The sequence below is a fragment of the Dermacentor albipictus genome, chromosome 4 (genome assembly GCF_038994185.2).
Source record: "Dermacentor albipictus isolate Rhodes 1998 colony chromosome 4, USDA_Dalb.pri_finalv2, whole genome shotgun sequence".
NCBI classification, from domain to species: domain Eukaryota; kingdom Metazoa; phylum Arthropoda; class Arachnida; order Ixodida; family Ixodidae; genus Dermacentor; species Dermacentor albipictus.
The window spans coordinates 10,724,524-10,744,699 of record NC_091824.1 but is presented as its reverse complement, the minus strand read 5'-3'; the positions used below and the strand labels follow the sequence as shown (position 1 = coordinate 10,744,699).

The 20,176-nt window shown below is 49.7% G+C and overlaps 1 protein-coding gene across 1 annotated transcript in view; it reads right to left on the bottom strand.

The window, feature by feature from the left end:
• Positions 1-20,176, bottom strand: part of LOC135904940 (uncharacterized) — a 161,785-nt gene that overhangs the window by 60,074 nt on the left and 81,535 nt on the right. The window contains exons 3-4 of the mRNA XM_065435942.2: positions 11,972-12,042; positions 11,377-11,915 (exon numbers count right to left, since the gene is read on the bottom strand). Of these exons, the coding sequence (XP_065292014.2) occupies positions 11,377-11,915; positions 11,972-12,042 (610 nt within the window). The remainder of the gene's footprint in view (positions 1-11,376; positions 11,916-11,971; positions 12,043-20,176) is intronic.

The following is a 20,176-nucleotide window of genomic DNA, read 5'->3' as shown; positions in this document are numbered from 1 at the left end:
CCACACAAGACGTATTCTTCGGCAACGATCGCCACGAGGTAGTGCCGGAGTAGCACGCGTCGTTTTTTCACCGATGACGCCGTCGATAAGGCATGCGGCGAGCTCGTCCACTGATACCATATATCGAAACAAAGCACTGCATGAGCGGAGGTGTTTCTGCAGCGGCTGCTGTAAATCGCACCCATGCGTCACTCATGCACTGCCTCTCCCGAATAGCGAGGCGATCTCGCCCCAGTTCGCACCGTTCGCGACAGGCCGCGTGAGTCGGAATGTCCGAGCCAGCCAATATATCGCGAAATGAAAACACGTATACAGATCCGCTCAAACTTCGCATTAGGGAGTACCTTAATCGTGATTTTTTAAAAATTTCGTTGGACCACGTTACATGCGTAACTGGTAACTGAAGCAAGGTGTGAGACCGGACTAGTTGGCATTCCATGCTGAGGTGGCGAGTGCAGGAGGGGACACGGGACACTGTAAAGGCGACAAGGGCAGGCGCAAACGTCCAACTGGTGTTTATTACAAAAAGGTGCGTATACATACTCTCGCGCACTTTATCATATTCAGTTACGATCGTGCAAGGCAACATGGCCATCACAAATAAACAAGAGCGCACCATGGCCGCGCCATGAATATATATTGGCGGCGAGGAGCTACGGAGTCGGCATCTATCGGAAGCGCCTCGCTGGCGTAGTACGAGGGATCACGTGGCGCGCTCCTCATAGGTTTTGCAGTCAGCGCTCACTGAAAACACCACGCGCGAGCTCTCCCGGATATTTCTGTAAGTACTTTTGAAACGAGAGAAGTTTTTTACTGTCTAAATATTAACCTTGGACAAACTGAAAGCACAGAATCGTTTACAGACGCTATGTCTCTTTACCGAATACGTACAGTGAACGCCACTGAGCGCGGTCGCCGCAATGGAGTCTTCCGAACCGGCTTCTTGCGTGAAAGGTAGGCAAACACTCAGAGCAGAGTATGCGAAATATGTCCTTGTAGTGTTTGTATAACTAAATGGAGCCTAATAGAATGAAGCCTCAATGCAGCGATCGCACAGATTCGCAGCGACCGACTGCGCGTCTGCATGCTTGTCCGCGTACTGTTTCACTTTCACCGCGTGCGCGTTTCCGCACCGTGCCATGAGCTTTAGGACGCAGAATATGAGCATTTGACAGTATACAAGCAACGATTGTTGCGTGGCCGCTATAAGATCTATTCAAAAATAATTTCATTGTAGAGGCTTCGACGCCTACGAGGACTGTGATGTGCCGTCGCGACGATGCAATGTTTTTTTCTTCAAAATTCTTGGACGTTTCAATATTACTTCTCGAGTTGCGCCGCACTGTATGTTTATCGGCGTTCTCAGCGTGCGATTTCCCGCTGCTTCTGTTTTGGTAATCCAGTGCATTAATCCATAACACAAACATGACCATATGCCATGCTTTTGTTAATGTGCTTCTTACCACTCCCTTTCCACCCCAGTGCACTTGCCAGTATCTATAGCATCGACAAGTTCATAGACCAAACCGTCATGAGATTAGTCGGGCAGCGGACTCGGGCGAGCGTCTCAGTGCACGTTTTCCGAACATGGCATACCAGGCGGCGTAGCAGAAATCTTTCTCGCGTCTGTACTTGCTGCATACCCGAGTTTTAGCCGATGACCGTTTGCCGGTTTTATGTTTCGCGAGCCAAGCTTCGCGCGGCTTCTTGTCCTGCGGCTACGTGTGAATAAGGCTGACACCGGGCTCCGTTGCGTAAGTCCGGCACTGCGGCATCGAGCAGTAGCCTACCATGTTGCGCGCCTTCAAAGGCAGCCACTACATATTGAAGTGCTTTCAAGCGTTGTAAAGGAGACACTCGAAGCGGGAAAATCTCACCGCTAATTGAGGACCGCAGCGTACGAGGGAATTGAAACTCTCGTTTTCAGCTCGCTTTGGCGCTTCCGAAGCAGCCGACGCGGCCGCTATGTCCACGTGATCCCTAATAACACGTCACGCCGACGGTGGCGCCAGCTTTTCCGGTGGTGGAGCTCGAGGCCAATACTTTTTGTAATAAACACCCGTTGGAATATTGCGCTTGTCCTTGTTGCGTTTTTAGTGTCCCATGTGCACTCTTGCGCTAGTCACTTTAATGAGACGTAATACGTTTATGGACAAGGTAAAACTCCACTGGCATTTGCGCCATTGTGCAGAGGCTTGGTGGATGGTGGACAGATTGTTCTAGAGAAACTGGCCACCCTGTATACGCAATGCCTCATGACGTGGAGCGTACCGAAATCTTGGAAGAACGCTAACATAATCCTAATCCATAGGACAGGGGACGCCAAAGACTTGAAAAATTATAGACCGATCAGCCTACTGTCCGTTGCCTACAAACTATTTACTAAGGTAATCGCAAATAGAATCAGGAACACCTTAGACTTCTGTCAAGCAAAGGACCAGGCAGGATTCGGTAAAGGCTACTCAACAATAGATCATATTCACACTATCAATCAGGTGAGAGAAATGTGCGGAATATAACCGACCCTTATATATAGCTTTCATTGATTACGAGAAAGCGTTTGATTCTGTCGAAACCTCAGCAGTCATGGATGCATTACGGAATCAGGGTGTAGACGAGCCGTATGTAAAAATACTGAGAGATATCTATTGCGGCTCCACAGCCACCGTAGTCCTCCATAAAGAAAGCAACAAAATCCCAATAAAGAAAGGCGTCAGGCAGGTAGATACGATCTCTCCGATGCTATTCACAGCGTGTTTACAGGAGGTATTCAGAGACCTGGATTGGGAAGAAATGGGGATAAAAGTTAATGGAGAATACCTTAGTAACTTGCGATTCGCTGATGAAATTGCCTTGCTTAGTAACTCAGGGTACCAACTGCAATGCATGCTCACTGACCTGGAGAGGCAAAGCACAAGAGTGGGTCTAAAAATTAATCTGCAGAAAACTAAAGTAATGTTTAACAGTCTCGGAAGAGAACAGCAATTTACAATAGGCAGCCAGGCACTGGAAGTCGTAAGGGAATACATCTACTTAGGGCAGGAAGTGACTGCAGATCCGGATCATGTGACGGAAATAATCAGAAGAATAAGAATGGGCTGGGGTGCATTTGGCAGGCATTCACAGATCATGAACAGCAGGGTGGCATTATCCCTCAAGAGGAAAGTGTATAATAGCTGTGTCTTACCAGTACTCAGCTACGGGGCAGAAACCTGGAGGCTTACGAAAAGGATCCTACTCAAATTGAGGACGACGCAACGAGCTACGGAAAGAAGAATGATAGGTGTAACGTTAAGGGATAAGAAAAGAGCAGATTGGGTGAGGGAACAAACGCGAGTTAATGACATCTTAGTTGTGTAGGCGAGTCGGGGTCAGGCAATGAACAACTTTATTGCAAGAATGAACGGGATATATATACAAAGTAGTGCCGCAGTGGGTTATGCGCAGTGCATACATATAAGCGTGACCTAGCACCTATTCAGCCTTGCTACATCTTCCCTTTTACAGGGGAACTTGTCTCTTGTTGAGGGTACCGACAGGGCTCACGTCGAAGTCTTGTGCTTCGACGTAGTTCTTGCGAGGGCTCCGTGGAAGATACGTCTTCGGGCAGGAGGCTCGCTTCCGTCTGTGGGTCTACCAGGCGGAGGTGCTCTCGTGTGCGCCGAAATTCCCGGCCGTCTGCAGTCTTGACTATCGTTGAGCGGTGCACCATAGTAATGGATGACATTCTTCTCTGGGGCAAGACTAAGGAAGAGCACGACCGCAATCTACAGCTTCTTCTAACGCGCTGCCGAGAACAGAATCTTCGACTAAATTTGAAGAAATGCTTCTTTTTGCAGCGAGAGGTGCGCTACTTGGGACACGTGCTCAGCGCCGAAGGCCTGCGTGTGGACGCCCAACGTGTTCAAGACATTCTAGAAATGCCGACACCAAGAAACTGTAAGGAACTTCAAGTGTTTTTGGGCACTATGAATTTTGTACAGCGCTTTGTCCCAAACATGTCTGTAGTAACAGCACCACTACGAACTTTGTTGCGAAAAGACACTGCATGGGTTTGGACGGAAAAACAGCAAGAAAGCTTTCTGAGACTGCGTGGGGCTCTTATTCAAGCACCTGTGCTCAGCTATTTTGATCCAAGCAAACCCATGACACTATCAGTTGATGCAAGCCAGCTGGGGGTAGGCGCTGTGCTGATACAGGATGCGCAGCCTGTTGCTTTTTCCTCACGGACACTCACAGAGGCACAGACAAGATACGCTCAAACCGAAAAAGAAACTTTAGCTATTGTTCATGGTTGCACCAAATTTCATGACTACATATTTGGACAGCATGCTGTAACAGTTGAAACTGACCACCGCCCCTTAGTGGCGATATTCAGTAAGCTGCTATACCAGTGCCCGCTACGTCTGCAACGCATGCGCCTAACTCTTCAGCGTTATCCTATCATTGTGACGTACAAGCCTGGCAAAGAGCTGTTCCTCGCTGACGCCTTATCAAGGTTTCCTAGTAAAAGATTCTTGGACGAAAACGAGCAGTTTCAAGTAAATGTTCTTGAAATTGTTTCAGCCTCTCAACGCTCCCTGCAAGATTTACTAGCAGCAACCAATGATGACGACACCCTCGTAAAGCTACGGGAGTACGCGAATACAACGTGACCTCTTCACAAGCAAGAAGTCCCGGAGCCACTTAGGTCGTATTGGGCGTACCGGGATGAGATACATGCACAGGACGGCCTCGTGTTTCGAAGCAACAAGGTAATTGTACCACAATCAAAGATATGAGAAATGATGAGTCTTCTTCACGCGGCACACGTGGGAGTGGATAAGATGAAGGCGAGAGCAAGGAACGTGATGTTCTGGCCCAATATTTCCAGCAACATTGAGCAGTTCTGTAAAGCCTGTAAAGTGTGCCAAAAGCATCAGCCTCGACAGCCTAAAATGTCACTCCTGAGTCATGATGTGCCCTCACTACCATGGCAAGTTGTCGGCATGGACTTGTTCTTCTTTGAAGGCCACGAGTTCGCCCTTATTGTCGACTTCTACTCCTTCTTCTTTGAAATTCGAGAGTTTCGTACAACAACGGCAAGCTCTCTTAACACGTGGTGTTCTCAAATTTTCTCAGTCCATGGCTTGCCCAGGTAGTTGTGCACTGACAATGGTCCACCTTTTAACAGCAGTGAGTTTAAGGACTTTCTCAACACCTTGGCTATTGATCACATCACCTCAAGCCCCTATCATCCGCGTTCCAATGGCATGACAGAGAGCGGTTCAGGAAGCAAAAAAGCTGTTAAAAAAGTGTGCCTTTAAAATGCCTGTGTTTCAAATGGCATTGCTTGAATGGCGCAATACCCCACGGGATGATGTGCTCCAGTCCCCCGTGCAGAGGCTGATGGGACGCCAGACTAGGACGCTTCTACCAGTCCCTACCAGCCACTTGGAACCACGGACAATTCCCCCGGACGTGGTCCAGGGCCGCCTTCAAGAAATACGCCAACGACAGAGGACCTACGACAACCGTGGCAGCAGGAACTTGCCGCCTGTGATGCCAGGACAGCAGGTCACAGTGTACGATACCAACCAGCGGACCTGGTCTCCCGCCGTCTTTCTCCGACCAGCCGATGAACACCGCTCAACAATAGCCAAGACTGAAGACGGCCGGGAACTTCGGCGCACACGAGAGCACCTCCACCTGGTAGACCCACAGCCGGAAGCGAGCCTCCTGCCCGAAGACGTATCGTCCACAGAGCCCCCACAAGAACTACGTCGAAGCAAAAGACTTCAACGCGAGCCCTGTCGGTACCCTCAACAAGTGACACGGTAACCACGTCTTAAGTTCCCCTGTAAAAGGGAAGATGTAGCAAGGCTGAATAGGTGATACGTCACGCTTATATGTATGCACTGCGCATGACCCACTGCAGCACTACTTTGTATATATATCCCGTTCATTCTTGCAATAAAGTTGTTCATTGCCTGACCCCGACTCGCCTACATGGTGGCAGCGGTTCACTATCGCTATGTCGGCCCCGTCAACGCTGCTTCCCCCGCCGAAACCACTGGACCCGTCAGCAGACGCATGGCTTGGATGGAAAACTTGGAAATGTGAGTTCACATTGTGCTCCACGGCTACCCAGTTAAGTAAGCAGCCCAAAGAAGTCCAAGCAGCAACGTTACTTGTAACATTTGGAGAGGAGGGCAGAAAAGCTTACAACGCCTTCAAATTCGAAAATGAAGCGGATAGGAACAACGTCGACATTTTGCTTCAGAAATTTGAAGAATTGTACAAACCAGTCACGAATTTGACGTTTAATGAATTTCGTTTCGGATCAAGAGACCAAAAGCAAGGGGTGTGTTTCAATGATTGGCTAACCGACCTCAGGCTTTCAGCAAAAAACTGCGAGTTCGGGGACCTAGAAGACCGTTTGCTCCGCAGCCGAATCATTCTGGGACTGCGAAACAAAAGCTTGCAGGAAAGGCTTATTTCCGAGAACCCGTCATACAGTAAGACCATTGAAATTTGCCGGGCCCAGGAACTGGGAAAAGAGCAATTTAAAGAAATCAGTGAAGGCGCAGAAGCAGCACGTGCCCCAGTAATTCAAGCAGTCACCGAAGAAAGGAAACCGTGTGGTCATTGTGGCTATACCGCTCACCGTGGCGAAATATGCCCGGCTGAAGGGAAAACATGCAAGAAGTGTGGTGGGCGTAATCACTTCGCTCAAGCATGTAGGTCCTCAGTGCGACGACAAACCAGAGGCGCTAAAAACGTGCTGCGCGAGGTACAAGCGGAAGACGACGATTTCTTTTTGCAAGCCCTGACTGTCAGTGCAGTCGAAGCGGCAGATCATTGGAGTGCAGCAGTTGACATTGAAGGCCGTAAGTTTACGTGCAAGCTAGACACAGGTGCTAACTGCTGCGTCATTTCAAACAAGGATGCCGAACTGCTGCCGAGCAAGCCACAGCAAACCTGCCACGCCACATTGACCGCTTTTTTCGGTCATAAGACTACAGCGAGAGGGAAAATTCGGCTGCGACTGTCAGCTAACAGCAGAGTGCACGAAGAGTCGTTTTTCGTGGTCGAACAAAATGTGCCCGTGACGCTGAGTGGATCAGTGGCGGAACGCCTCGGGTTTCTTTGTCGCGTGCAAAACGTTCACGTCGAAGAGTTATACCCGGCAGCACAACCTTTCGCAGACGTTTTCAGTGGACTGGGACAGCTGAAAGGCGAGGAGTACACAATGCAGCTAAAGCCAGGAGCCGTAGGAGTCGTCGTGCCAGCCAGGAGAGTTCCAGTGGCCCTTCAAGACAAAGTCAAGGAAGAGCTTCTGCGCATGGAAGAACAAGGCGTGATAGCAAAGGTAAAGGGCCCGACAGAATGGTCGAGTTACATGGTCACAGTCATTAAGAAAGATAAAGTGCGGATCTGCCTAGACCCCATAGCGCTGAACAAGGCGTTGTTGCGGGAAAACTATCCTATGCCTACTCTTGAAGACGTTGTGCCAAAGCTTGCGGGCGCCAACGTTTTTTTAACCTTAGACGCAGCATAGGGGTATTGGCAGATAAAGCTAGACGACGCAAGTTCAAAACTTTGTACAATGAGTACACCGTACGGACGCTACAGGTTCTTGCGCATGCCTTTTGGCATTGCCTCTGCTCCGGAGATATTTCAGGCAGCGATGCCACACGCAGGCCTTCGGCGCTGAGCACGTGTCCCAGGTAGCGCACCTCTCGCTGCAAAAAGACGCATTTCTTCAAGTTTAGTCGAAGATTCTGTTCTCGGCAGCGCGTTAGGAGCAGTTGTAGATTGTGGTCGTGCTCTTGCTTAGTCTTGCCCCAGAGAAGAATGTCATCCATTACTACTGCGACATTTGGCAGACCTTCTAGGACGCGGTGCATCGCTGCCTGAAATATCTCCGGAGCAGAGGCAATGCCAAAAGGCATGCGCAAGAACCTGTAGCGTCCGTACGGTGTACTCATTGTACAAAGTTTTGAACTTGCGTCGTCTAGCTTTATCTGCCAATACCCCGATGCTGCGTCTAAGGTTGAAAAAACGTTGGCGCCCGCAAGCTTTGGCACAACGTCTTCGAGAGTAGGCATAGGATAGTTTTCCCGCAACAACGCCTTGTTGAGCGCTATGTGGTCTAGGCAGATCCGCACTTTATCTTTCTTAATGACTGTGACCATGTAACTCGAGCATTCCGTCGGGCCCTTTACCTTTGCTATCACGCCTTGTTCTTCCATGCGCAGAAGCTCTTCCTTGACTTTGTCTTGAAGGGCCACTGGAACTCTCCTGGCTGGCACGACGACTCCTACGGCTCCTGGCTTTAGCTGCATTGTATACTCCTCGCCTTTCAGCTGTCCCAGTCCACTGAAAACGTCTGCGAAAGGTTGTGCTGCCGGGTATACCTCTTCGGCGTGAACGTTTTGCACGCGACAAAGAAACCCGAGGCGTTCCGCCACTGATCCACTCAGCGTCACGGGCACATTTTGTTCGACCACGAAAAACGACTCTTCGTGCACTCTGCTGTTAGCTGACAGTCGCAGCCGAATTTTCCCTCTCGCTGTAGTCTTATGACCGAAAAAAGCGGTCAATGTGGCGTGGCAGGTTTGCTGTGGCTTGCTCGGCAGCAGTTCGGCATCCTTGTTTGAAATGACGCAGCAGTTAGCACCTGTGTCTAGCTTGCACGTAAACTTACGACCTTCAATGTCAACTGCTGCACTCCAATGACCTGCCGCATCGACTGCACTGACAGTCAGGGCTTGCAAAAAGAAATCGTCGTCTTCCGCTTGTACCTCGCGCAGCACGTTTTTAGCGCCTCTGGTTTGTCGTCGCACTGAGGACCTACATGCTTGAGCGAAGTGATTACGCCCACCACACTTCTTGCATGTTTTCCCTTCAGCCGGGCATATTTCGCCACGGTGAGTGGTATAGCCACAATCACCACACGGTTTTCTTTCTTTGGTGACTGCTTGAATTACTGTGGCACGTGCTGCTTCTGCGCCTTCACTGATTTCTTTAAATTGCTCTTTTCCCGGTTCCTGGGCCCGACAAATTTCAATGGTATTACTGTATGACGGGTTCTCGGAAATAGCCTTTCCTGCAAGCTTTTGTTTCGCAGTCCCAGAATGATTCGGCTGCGGAGCAAACGGTCTTCTAGGTCCCCGAACTCGCAGTTTTTTGCTGAAAGCCTGAGGTCGGTTAGCCAATCATTGAAACACTCCCCTTGCTTTTGGTCTCTTGATCCGAAACGAAATTCATTAAACGTCAAATTCGTCACTGGTTTGTAGAATTCTTCAAATTTCTGAAGCAAAATCTCGACGTTGTTCCTATCCGCTTCATTTTCGAATTTGAAGGCGTTGTAAGCTTTTCTGCCCTCCTCTCCAACTGTTACAAGTAACGTTGCTGCTTGGACTTCTTTGGGCTGCTTACTTAACTGGGTAGCCGTGGAGAACAATGTGAACTCACATTTCCAAGTTTTCCATCCAAGCCATGCGTCTGCTGACGGGTCCAGTGGTTTCGGCGGGGGGGAAGCAGCGTTGACGGGGCCGACATAGCGATAGTGAACCGCTGCCACCATGTAGGCGAGTCGGGGTCAGGCAATGAACAACTTTATTGCAAGAATGAACGGGATATATATACAAAGTAGTGCCGCAGTGGGTCATGCGCAGTGCATACATATAAGCGTGACGTAGCACCTATTCAGCCTTGCTACAAGTTGAAATCAAGAAAAAGAAATGGGCATGGGCAGGACATGTAATGAGGAGGGAAGATAACCGATGGTCATTAAGGGTTACCGACTGGATCCCAAGGGAAGGGAAGCGTAGCAGGGGGCGGCAGAAAGTTAGGTGGGCGGATGAGATTAAGAAGTTTGCAGGGACGGCATGGCCACAATTAGTACATGACCGGAGTTGTTGAAGAAGTATGGGAGAGGCCTTTGCTCTGCAGTGGGCGTAACCAGGCTGATGATGATGATGATAATGATGATCATGATGATTATGATGCAGAGGCTTTTTATTGACGTTCTTGTAATTAGACGGCGGCTCACTAGCTTGTCGGTTAGCAGTGCAGCTACTCCCACCAATTACAAAAGTGACAAGCAAAAACTGCTGACAGCATAGGGTGTTACGACTAAACACCGCCAGAGGCGTTAATTAGATGTTTGCCTCGAGGCAACATCTCCCCCCTCCCCCAATTCGTCAGCGCCTACCTTGTAGTCAACGCAGCGCTGACACCGACTGCTGACGCGTCCACAAAAAGCACCCACCCCCACCACTATGTGGCAGCCTAACTAATGGTGAAAGCAACCAACCTTAAGTGCTACCTAAGCCCGGCGCTGACCGCGGACTCCTATGTTGCTATCCCGCCCTCTATTCTAACCTTCGGGTGAGTGGAGGCTTCGGAGAGGGGGATGCTGCGGAGCGTTGCGAAAGCATGGGCGTGATATCGCAGCCGGCTCGGTGATTGCGATTTGCCTGCTATATAGTCCTCAGATTCCCAAGTCCACTCGCCTAGGGAAGACTACGGCATTAAAAGCGGAGACTTTTCGTACAGCAGGGCCAATGTGTCCTGGTGTCAAGTGGGACGTTTAACTTGCTCCTGCGTGGAGTGGGCTTCCGTAACTGGAGCCGTGTCACTAATGTCAATTAAACGCTTTTTTCTCATTCCTACAACGGGACGCATCAGTTGACGCGCTTGGGGGATCCCTTGGCCTAACGCCACCTCGAGCTGCAACAAGTCCATAAAGTGCTTTCATGTCAAGCGGCTAAAGTAACGCCAATAAACTGCTTTGGAATGAAAATATGATACTTTCAGCAAGAAACACAAATTTTTTAAATATTTACAGACATTTTGCTCGAATGCAACAAGGTTGGTCGGAGTTAGGAAATTTCCACGCAAACATTTTTGTGCATACGCGTTTGCTGCTACATTATGCACATGTATAAGAAGGAATTTCAGAATGTATCGAAGGAAAACAGGGTGAAGGTGGGATATGGAAATTCAAAATGATGAGCCAGATCACCTTGTATCGTTTTGCTTATCGTCTCAAAGGTATCCAAGTATCTTAAGATAAAAACGGAATTACAGCATAGGATAATTTAATTGCGGGAGTATCTCAAATCTGTATCTAAAATACTTGTTGCCCGAGTATATTGTGTCGTATCACGTTACAATTACCATTGCCCAGCCCTGCCCTATTGACCATACTCTCTCAGCAGCAAGCACACGACGTTCCGCGCAACCCAGTGCGGTTGCATCCCGATACAGCCATCCCGATGATTTCTTTGTGATTTCAAATGTACTCCATCACTTTCGTTCTACTGGTGCTCGTATGACCGGACGGCCAGTTGTGAGCCGTGGTCGCGGCCGTGGACAATGGCTCACCTGTTTCGGTGACGCCAGTGCCGGCCGGCTGGCCGTGCCGTTCGCCACGAACTCGAACAGTTCGCCCGAGTAGCGGTTAGGCGTCTCACGGTGTCGGGCGGGCTGCGGCTTGCCGGCAGGCGGCTGTCGCGCCATTAAATCCTGCAGCGCAGCCTCAGAGACCCGCGCGAAGAGCGTGTAGTAGCCGCCCGACTCATTCGCCGGCTTGGGGTTGATTGCGAATGCGTTCAGCGCGTAGTGGGGGCTGCGCTTCGGCCTGGTCTTGACCCAGCCCGGTAGTCGGACGTTTCGTGCGGCAGCGCTACGTTTGGGCCTGTCCAGAGAGCCATCCATGGGCTTTGCCGACAGGAGGCGCTTGTCATCAGCGCTTCGCTTGAGCCTAGATGGCGGCTTAGAACCGGCGGTTTCGTGAAGGTAGAGGTCGAGAATGCGCAGGCTGTCGCGTATCACCGGCTCCAGCTCCTCGCGCGAGCGGCCCTGTGGCAGCAACAGCCCGTGGCGCACGTCCACGATGATCGCTCCTGGCACCACGCCACGCCCTGCGAGAAGGGCGCTGCAGACGCATGTGGCGGCGGAGCGCGCAGCCATTGCTCACCGGCGTCTTGGCGTCCATGGGCTCGCGCGGTAAGCGCCAGCAGCACGGACAGCAGCGAGGCCACACGCATCCTGCAAACATCAGGGGTATTTGGAGTACTGGACATGTCTTTGGGGAAAAGTGCTACAATGGTTAAACAACCCTGCCGAGAATAGAGGGGATTGGTATTCGTTCGGAACGCGCTATTGATGCGAATGACCCATCTTCGCTGGATCTTCGTCCGAAATCAGCTCTTTCAAGAGTCCATCTCGCATACTGTGTGCTAGCTTTGCGAACCACATCACGGTGGCTGGGTGGGTAGCTAAGCCGTCTTCGAACGTGAAGCGCAGTTCAACGATTCCCCACTTCAAGGCCAACTGCAACGAAATTTCTCTTGCGCTAGATGTACCATGGATGCCTAGCGTATATTGCCAAAATGATATTTGGAAAGCCGCAGGGCTGGAAATTGCTTAATTTTGTTATTAGCTGCTATTAAATAGCGCCTACGCCGAGGATGCGTGCACCTGGCGGCAAAGCGGTAGCGATGCGGATATGGCGAATATTGAAGAACCGTACGCAATTGTTGATTTCTCAGTTGCGCCTAGAAAGCCAGGCGCATTGCTCACTCTTCATCTGCGAGTTGACGGGCGTCTCTCTCGGCATGAGTTCTCCCTGTTGCGCTCGTGATTTGAGCTGTTGTAAAGATAGCGATGGGTTAGGTGGCCGTCAGGTTCTCGAATAAGTACTCGAGCACAAGCGATAATTAGGCAATAAACAACGCTGAGCACAGGACGGCCGAACAAATCTTTCCTGTCCCAGCTTTCAAAGCGCAAGCGTGCACCGCGCAGTAGCAGGCAAGTGCGCAGCAGAGCAGCCAACGCACACAAAGTGTGTAACCTGCAGTTGACGAAGTCGCACAAGCCAGATTTCAACAGCACAATCACTCACGCACCGAGATCTGCTTGGCAAACGCTTTCTAGGGGGTGAATATAAGTACTGTAAGACAAAAACCAAAGGTGTGTTGTATTCAGGGCTGAATATTCTCGAGCGACCATTTTGCATTGTAAATCATCTTCAATACATTTCGCGCGTCTTTACATTGAACGCGTCGAAGTAGACGAACAAAAGCACTCTAACCCAGCTCCAGAGACGAGCAGAAACCGCATGCCGCGTTTGTCATGAAGTAGAACGCGACGCGGCGGTCATGGTGTAGATGCGGCGGCAAGCCTTGTAATCCCATAGAAAAAAAATCAACAAGAGCGGGCACTCCAGAGAGCCCAGCGACCGAATCGGCTGTTGCTCTCCAAGCTGCCGGCAACAATACCTGAACCACATATCCGGTTCCGCTTCTAGACGTGCGCGTTTTGAGCGCTTGCTGGAACGCGTTAAGCCGGCTGCGCTGATCGGCTCGGCCTTTGTTTTCCTTTTGGCTTCTGCTGCTGAACCACGCGCGGTGGTGTTGCGGAATCGTTTTAGTACTATTAAATATGATTGCGAATGGTCTTTACAGCGCCGGCACTGAATCTGTGCTACGTGCAATTTCATAAAGTAGGCGCATGACGGCTTCCGAAATAAGGAAATGTTTATTCTGCTCTATATAAAGGCTCATTTCCGGGATTTTTGTACTCTTCCAACGTTTTGGCACCAGGTAAGCAGCAGCAGTTCCCGTGCGAAGCTCCAACGGACAGTCCCAGCTGGAAAAAATTATTTGCAAGCAAGTGTCACTTCGGTTATTAACACCTCATAGGTATACTGCGTGTAGGGGCGAAGCGTGCGAAAATGGTGAATGGGCGGCATTACAAACAAAGCAGTTTACTTTTAGATATACATGGCGTAGAAAATGCGTGACTCACATAAAGAAAACATCAAGTTTCCCAGAATTACCCCATTCCGGGCCTTATTTCCTGCACTTTAGGATCACCAATACAAGGTCGACCTCGCGTTTTATAAATTGCTTGGCCTTAGTCGACGCAATGGCACGCTACGTACAGCGAGCTGGGCACAACACACCCTCTCTACGATACAGTGATAGACGCTAGTACAATTCCTTCTAGTGGCACTCAAGACAAATCGTGGGGGCAAAGCCTGTTTTCAGTCGTGCTGAAGACAGAATTTTCGAGTTATCAGTCTGTGGTGTTTGATATCCTCGGCGTTACCTTTTGCGCGTTTTGGCGCAAGCAACAGACTCCCGTGTTATCAGTCATTGTCATCGCTCGTCGCGTTTTGGACAAGCGTCAGAACCAAAACAAGGTATATGTTGTTGCAGGGTCATAAAAGTGTCACAAACTTGTCCCACTAATATTCAGTATCCGCCATATTATGTCCCCGCGGCCGAACTTCTTTTCCCTAACTGCTTCACGACAGGCGCAGAGAGCGTGCCACGAAATTATCCCAAAATGTAACGAAATTAATTGCAATAATGCTCACAGTTCGACAAAATATCACCACGTTATCATAGTAATATTCAGTACACGCGAAATTTACTGCGACACACAGCCGAGCTGTTTTCTGCTAGAGAGAGACAGAAACAACTTTATTTAGTCGCTTGAAGAACGACACCATAACTAAATGGCGCCGCTACGCGGGCCCTGACGTCTTCTCAGCGGGTGGTCTCTACTCAACTCCAGCGCGTGTTACTCCCGTGGTCGGTCGTCCTGAGGGGCAACGTTCCGTCGGTTTCGCTCGGCCTTTGTCTTTCAAGAGCCGCCGAGACCTGCTGGATGACCCAGGTTTGGATTTCGTGGTCGTAACATTCCACCGCAGCCGCGAGTCGTGGCGGAATCGTCGTACTTGTCGAAGATTCGTCGGGGAATCTGGTGCAATCCCATAGGATAAGCGTCAGGGTGGCCCTCTCCCGCACGCACACGGGGCACACATCGCTCACATATACTTTCGGGTACATATGATTCATTAACACTGGGGTGGGTAAGGAACCAGTTTGTAATTGTCTGAACAGCACCGCCTCCTCTCGGCTCAGCCCCGGGTGCGGCGGTGGGAAAGTCCTTCGAGCCAGGCGGTGAAACTGTGAAGTTCGTTGAACGTTGTCATGCGGTCCTTGGCACTACACCAGGTTGGACGGTCGGTGGCAGCGGCGCGGTTGGTTAGCGCTCAAGCCACTGCGTGTGCTGTCTCCTTGTGGTTATCGTGGTTCTCCCACACATCGCTGCCCGCGTGCGCCGGGAACAACTTGATTTTAGCATACCTATTATCTCGTTGCAGGTCAGCCGAGCACAGAACGCGCACAGCCTCACCACACATTTTGCCCTTGACATAATTCCGTACTGCATTTCGTGAATCACACAACACCGTTTGGCATCCGGTGTCGGCAATGGCCAGGGCAATGGCCACCTCCTGCACCTGACACGCCTCTCGGACCTGTAAGCTCGCTGCTGCCCTCGTCGCGCCGGACGACGCCTCAATGACGGTAGCTACGAACGCCGCGCTGTATCATTGGTATTCTGCCGCATTCACGAACCTTGCGTGCTCGTTCTTGGCGTGAAAGTCGATGAGGGCCTTGGCCCTCGCAGCTCTTCTCTCCTTGTTAAACTCCGGGTTCGTGTTTCTCGGGATGAGGTCTACCCGAATCCGACGCCGGGTCCCGTCCGGGACAGGAACGTCGCTTCTCGCCTTTTTCGCCCCGGGCGTGGAGCCCAAGTATTGAATCAGTATCTTGTTACAAATACCTCGGAGTGCACATTACAAATAATCTCTCATGGAAACGACATATAGAACACATTACATCAAAAGCTAACCGCATGCTGGGCTATCCTAAACGAAATTTTCCACTCGCACCTTCCTCCCTGAAAAAACAGTTATATGTCACGTACATTCGGCCTAATCTAGAGTATGCTTCCTCAATATGGGACCATCATCGATTAACATTAATTTACAGCTTAGAAGCTGTGCAGAATCGGTCCGTTCGTTTCATTCTTAACAATTACCACCGCACAGCAAGCGCAAATAGCATCAGACTTGCCCTCAACATATCTCTCCTTTCCAAACACAGAAAAATCGCTCGCCTTTGTCTGTTCCATAAAATATACCACTTAATTCCTACAGTCAACTCACGCTTTATCGAACCAGCCTCTTTTACTTCGGCACGCTTGGGCCATCGTCATAAGGTGAACATCCCATTCCACAAAACGTCTACCTATGGTAATTCATTTCTTCCAAAATTATGCCAGGAATGGAATCACCTACCGGATCCACTAGTCTATATAACTAACACAGATAATTTCCGTAAGGCACTTACTAATATTATCTAGTATGCCTTGTTATGAATGTATAACGAAGCAATTTCGTTTTCTCCTGATCAGTATTGTTTATAAGTTTCCTTTTTTATTATCTACCTAATCTACAAACAGTACATTCTGTATTATGCTTTATTTTCTATTATTCTGTGCTCATTGTCTCACTCTAACTTGTCCTATATACCACGTATTTATATTTATTCTGTATTACCGAAGTTTCCGTTTTTCTTTGAATAATTTTTTACCGTAATATGCTTTTTTTGTGTCGCTCTCGTGTTATTTTTACGTCTTACCATGCATTGTCATCTGATTAGTATTCGTGTTTTCCTTTCTCTTTTCTTGCATACTTATCTGTATTTATTAGCCCCTCCCCTCTGTAATGCTTCATTGTAAGCCCTGAGGGTACTTTAAATAAATAAATAAATAGGTATTGAAGTATGCTCCTGCCGGTTTCGGTCACAGAGAGCCGCTCCAGCTGGGCGGTCCGTTGCGCTTCTGCAATTTCCTCGAAGGTATTGTGTACCCCCAGGCTCAGGAGCTTGTTGGTGTTCGTACACTCGACTAGTCTGAGCGCCGCCTTGTAAGCTCGGCGTATTAGGGCGGCTTTTCACACGGTATCCAGTTGGGGAACGCAGCAACGTAGGTGACGTGGCTGATTACGAAGGAGTGCACAAGCCGAATCAAGCTTTCCTCCTTCATTCCGGCCTTGCGGTTGGCGACTCGTCTAATGAGACGTATTGCGTTGGTAATCTCGGCTGTAAGGCGGGAAATGGTCTCGCCGTTGCCCCGTCGCTTGTCTATAATCATGCCGAGCACCCGGATTTTGTCGACCTCCGGGATCACTTGGCCGTTCCTCGTCACAATCTTGATGGCCTCGTAATCCCTCGGTTCGCTCTTGTTAAGTCTGTCGTACTTCGGTGGTAACGACAGCAGTTGACTTGCTCGGTGAGCAGATCAAACCGGAACCGTTTAGCTGGTCTTCGATCGCGTCGTTAGGGTGTCATCGTCGATGATATCTTTCTTCAACACAATCATCGCATTTTGGGTGTCGAGGGAACGCCGAAACACGATGATCGCGGTGGGGTATTGTCCCGACTGCTCCAGGTAGTCCTGCCACCTATATGTGAGGACGTGCTCCAACACTTTGCCCACGCAAGACGCGAGCGAGATGGGCCGGAGGCTGTCCATGTTCGGCGACTTGCCTGGTTTGGGCATGAGGATGGGCTTCGCAGTCTTCCACTGCTGGGGCAGTGACCCCACCCTCCAGCACTTGTTGTAATAACCAGTGAGGTTCCCGATGGCCGCATCGTTGAGGTTCTTGAGCGCTCTGTTTGAGATGTGATCCGGGCCAGCCACCGACTTGCAGTTTAGTTCGTGCAGGGCCACTCGCACCTCCTTGACTCTGATGTCATGGTCGAGCTTCTCATTGGCTTGACCGCCGTACTCGGGATGCCTTGCCGTGGGTGTAACCAGGAGGTATACTTGCTGTCTATGCGTCGGATTACTTGGTTCCCCCTATTCGCTGACAGCTCTGTGAATGATATTTGCGAGGCGGTCGCGTTGGTAGGATTTTCTTTTAGTCTCTTCGAGCAGATGTCGCATCAAATTTCAGGTCTTGTCGCAATGAATCTGCCCGTCGGCAGCGCTACAGATTTCGTTCCACTGTTGCGTGCAGAGCACCCGATAATGGACTTCGATGGCGCGATTCAGCTCCGCCACCTTCTTCCTTAGGCGCCGATTTAGTCGTTGCTTCTTTCACCTGTTTAGAATAGATTGCTTTGCTTCGATTTAGTGCGCCAGGTGGCTGTCAACCTTGTCGACCTGTTCATCTGTTTCTATGATGTTTGTCGCCTCTTTGATCTTCCCCGTGATGTGGGCTGACCATTCTTCTATGTTCTCAATTTCCTCCACCTCCGTTGGTAACAGGCAAGGGAAGGCATCCCAATCCATAAAATTATGTTTTCTGGTGTCCTTCCAGGCCTTGACCTCCTCCGGTATGATGACCTATACGATGTAGTGGTCGCTTCCGAGCTCACACCCCGTGTTGCGCCAGGAGATATTTCCGTTCTCGTCGTTCTTCACGAACGTGAGGACCGGCGTCGTGTCCTTGGACACAGAGTTCCCCATACTCGTAGGATTAGTCGGGTCTGTGATGAGGGTGACACCCAGGTCTATTGTGTTTTGGAACAGGTCTCCTCCCTTGGCCAATTGCTTTTATATCCCCATGCCTGGTGCGCCACGTTGAAGTCCCCGCAGGCGACGAGCCTATGAGTCCCCGCCACAGTGCTGGCTCTGTGAAGGAGCGTCTTGAATTTTTGCATCCAGTGTGAAGGGCTACTGTAGACGTTAAGCAGAAAGGTCCCGTTTTTTTTTTTGCCCGTAACGACTTCGATGAGAGTGTTTTCAATTTTACTGTTGTGCAACTCGTGCTCAATGAAGGTGAGTCCCTTGCGAACCAATGTGCATATCCCTCTACCGCCGCTCACTTTCGGAGACTTGGTGTATACCCAATAACCGGGTAGCGATTTCTGCTGAGTCACAAAGCCGGGCGCGGCGAGCGTGTCTGAAAGAATCTCAAAAGTAACCATAGTACTTACAATAATTCCCGCGGTCAGAAAAAGCACCACGAACACGTCCCGGTAAGATCCAATACATGTGAAACTGAGTGCGTCACACAGCCGAGCTGCTTTCTGCTAACTGAGTCACAACGCCAGGCATGGTGAGCATGCCTCTAAGTATCCCAAAAGTAACAAAATTAATCACAATAATGCTCGCAGACAGGGAAAGTGGCACGAATTAGTCCCAGTAAGATCCAATACATGCGAAACTAACTGCGTCACACAGCCGAGCTGCTTTCTGCTAACTGCGCCACAACGCCCGGCGCGGTGAGCATGCCACAAAGAATCCCAAAAGTAGCGAAATTATATCCAACAATGCTGGCGGTCCGAGAAAGCGTCACGAACTTGTCCCAGTAAGATTCAATACAAGCAAAACGAACTGCGTCACATGGCGGAGCTACTTCTTGCCAACTGCATCACAAGGCCAGGTGCGGCGAGTGTGCCTAAAAAAAATCCCGAAAGTTAACTAAATCGATTATAATAATGCTCCCGCACAGAGAAAGTGCCACGAACTTGTCCTAGTGAGATTCTGTACACACAAGACGAACTGCGTTACATGACTCCACAGATTTTCGCCAACTGTGTCACAACGCCAGGTGCGGATAAGGTGCCTGAAAAGTATCCCACAATGCAATAAAATCGATTACGCTAATGCTCGCGGTCAGAGAAAGCGTCAGGAACTTTCCGCAGTAAGATTCACAACAGGCGAAACTAACTGCGTCACATGGCCGAGCTGCTTTTCACACACTCCTTCAAGACGCCAGGTGTGGCGAGCGTACCTTAAAAGAATCCCAAAAAGTAACAAAATTGATTATAACAATTCACGCGCACAGAGAAAGCGTCACGAACTTGTCCTAGTAAGATTTAGTGCATCACATACTGCGTCACATGACCTTACAGGTTTCGCAAACTGTTTCACAAAGCTAGGCGAGGCAAGAGTGCCTCAAAAGTATCCCAAAAAGTAACTAAATTGATTAAAATAAGGCTCGCGCACAGAGAAAGCGTCACGAACTTGTGCAAGTAAGATCCAGTTCACCCAAAACTAACTGCGTCACATGATTGTACAGCATTTCGCCAACTGTGTCAAAACGCCAGACTCAGCGAGCGAGCCTAAAAAGAATCCCAAAAAGCAACAAAATTGATTAGAATAATGCTCGGACTCAGAAAAACTTCACGAACTTGCCCTAGTAAGATTCAGTACACACAAACCGAATTGCGTCACATGACCGTACAGCTTCTTGACAACTGTGTCACAACGCCAGGCATGGCGACGCTGCCTCAGAAGTATCCCAAAAAGAAAATAGATTATAATTTATAAATACTTGCGCATAGAGAAAGCATCACAAACTTGTCCCAGT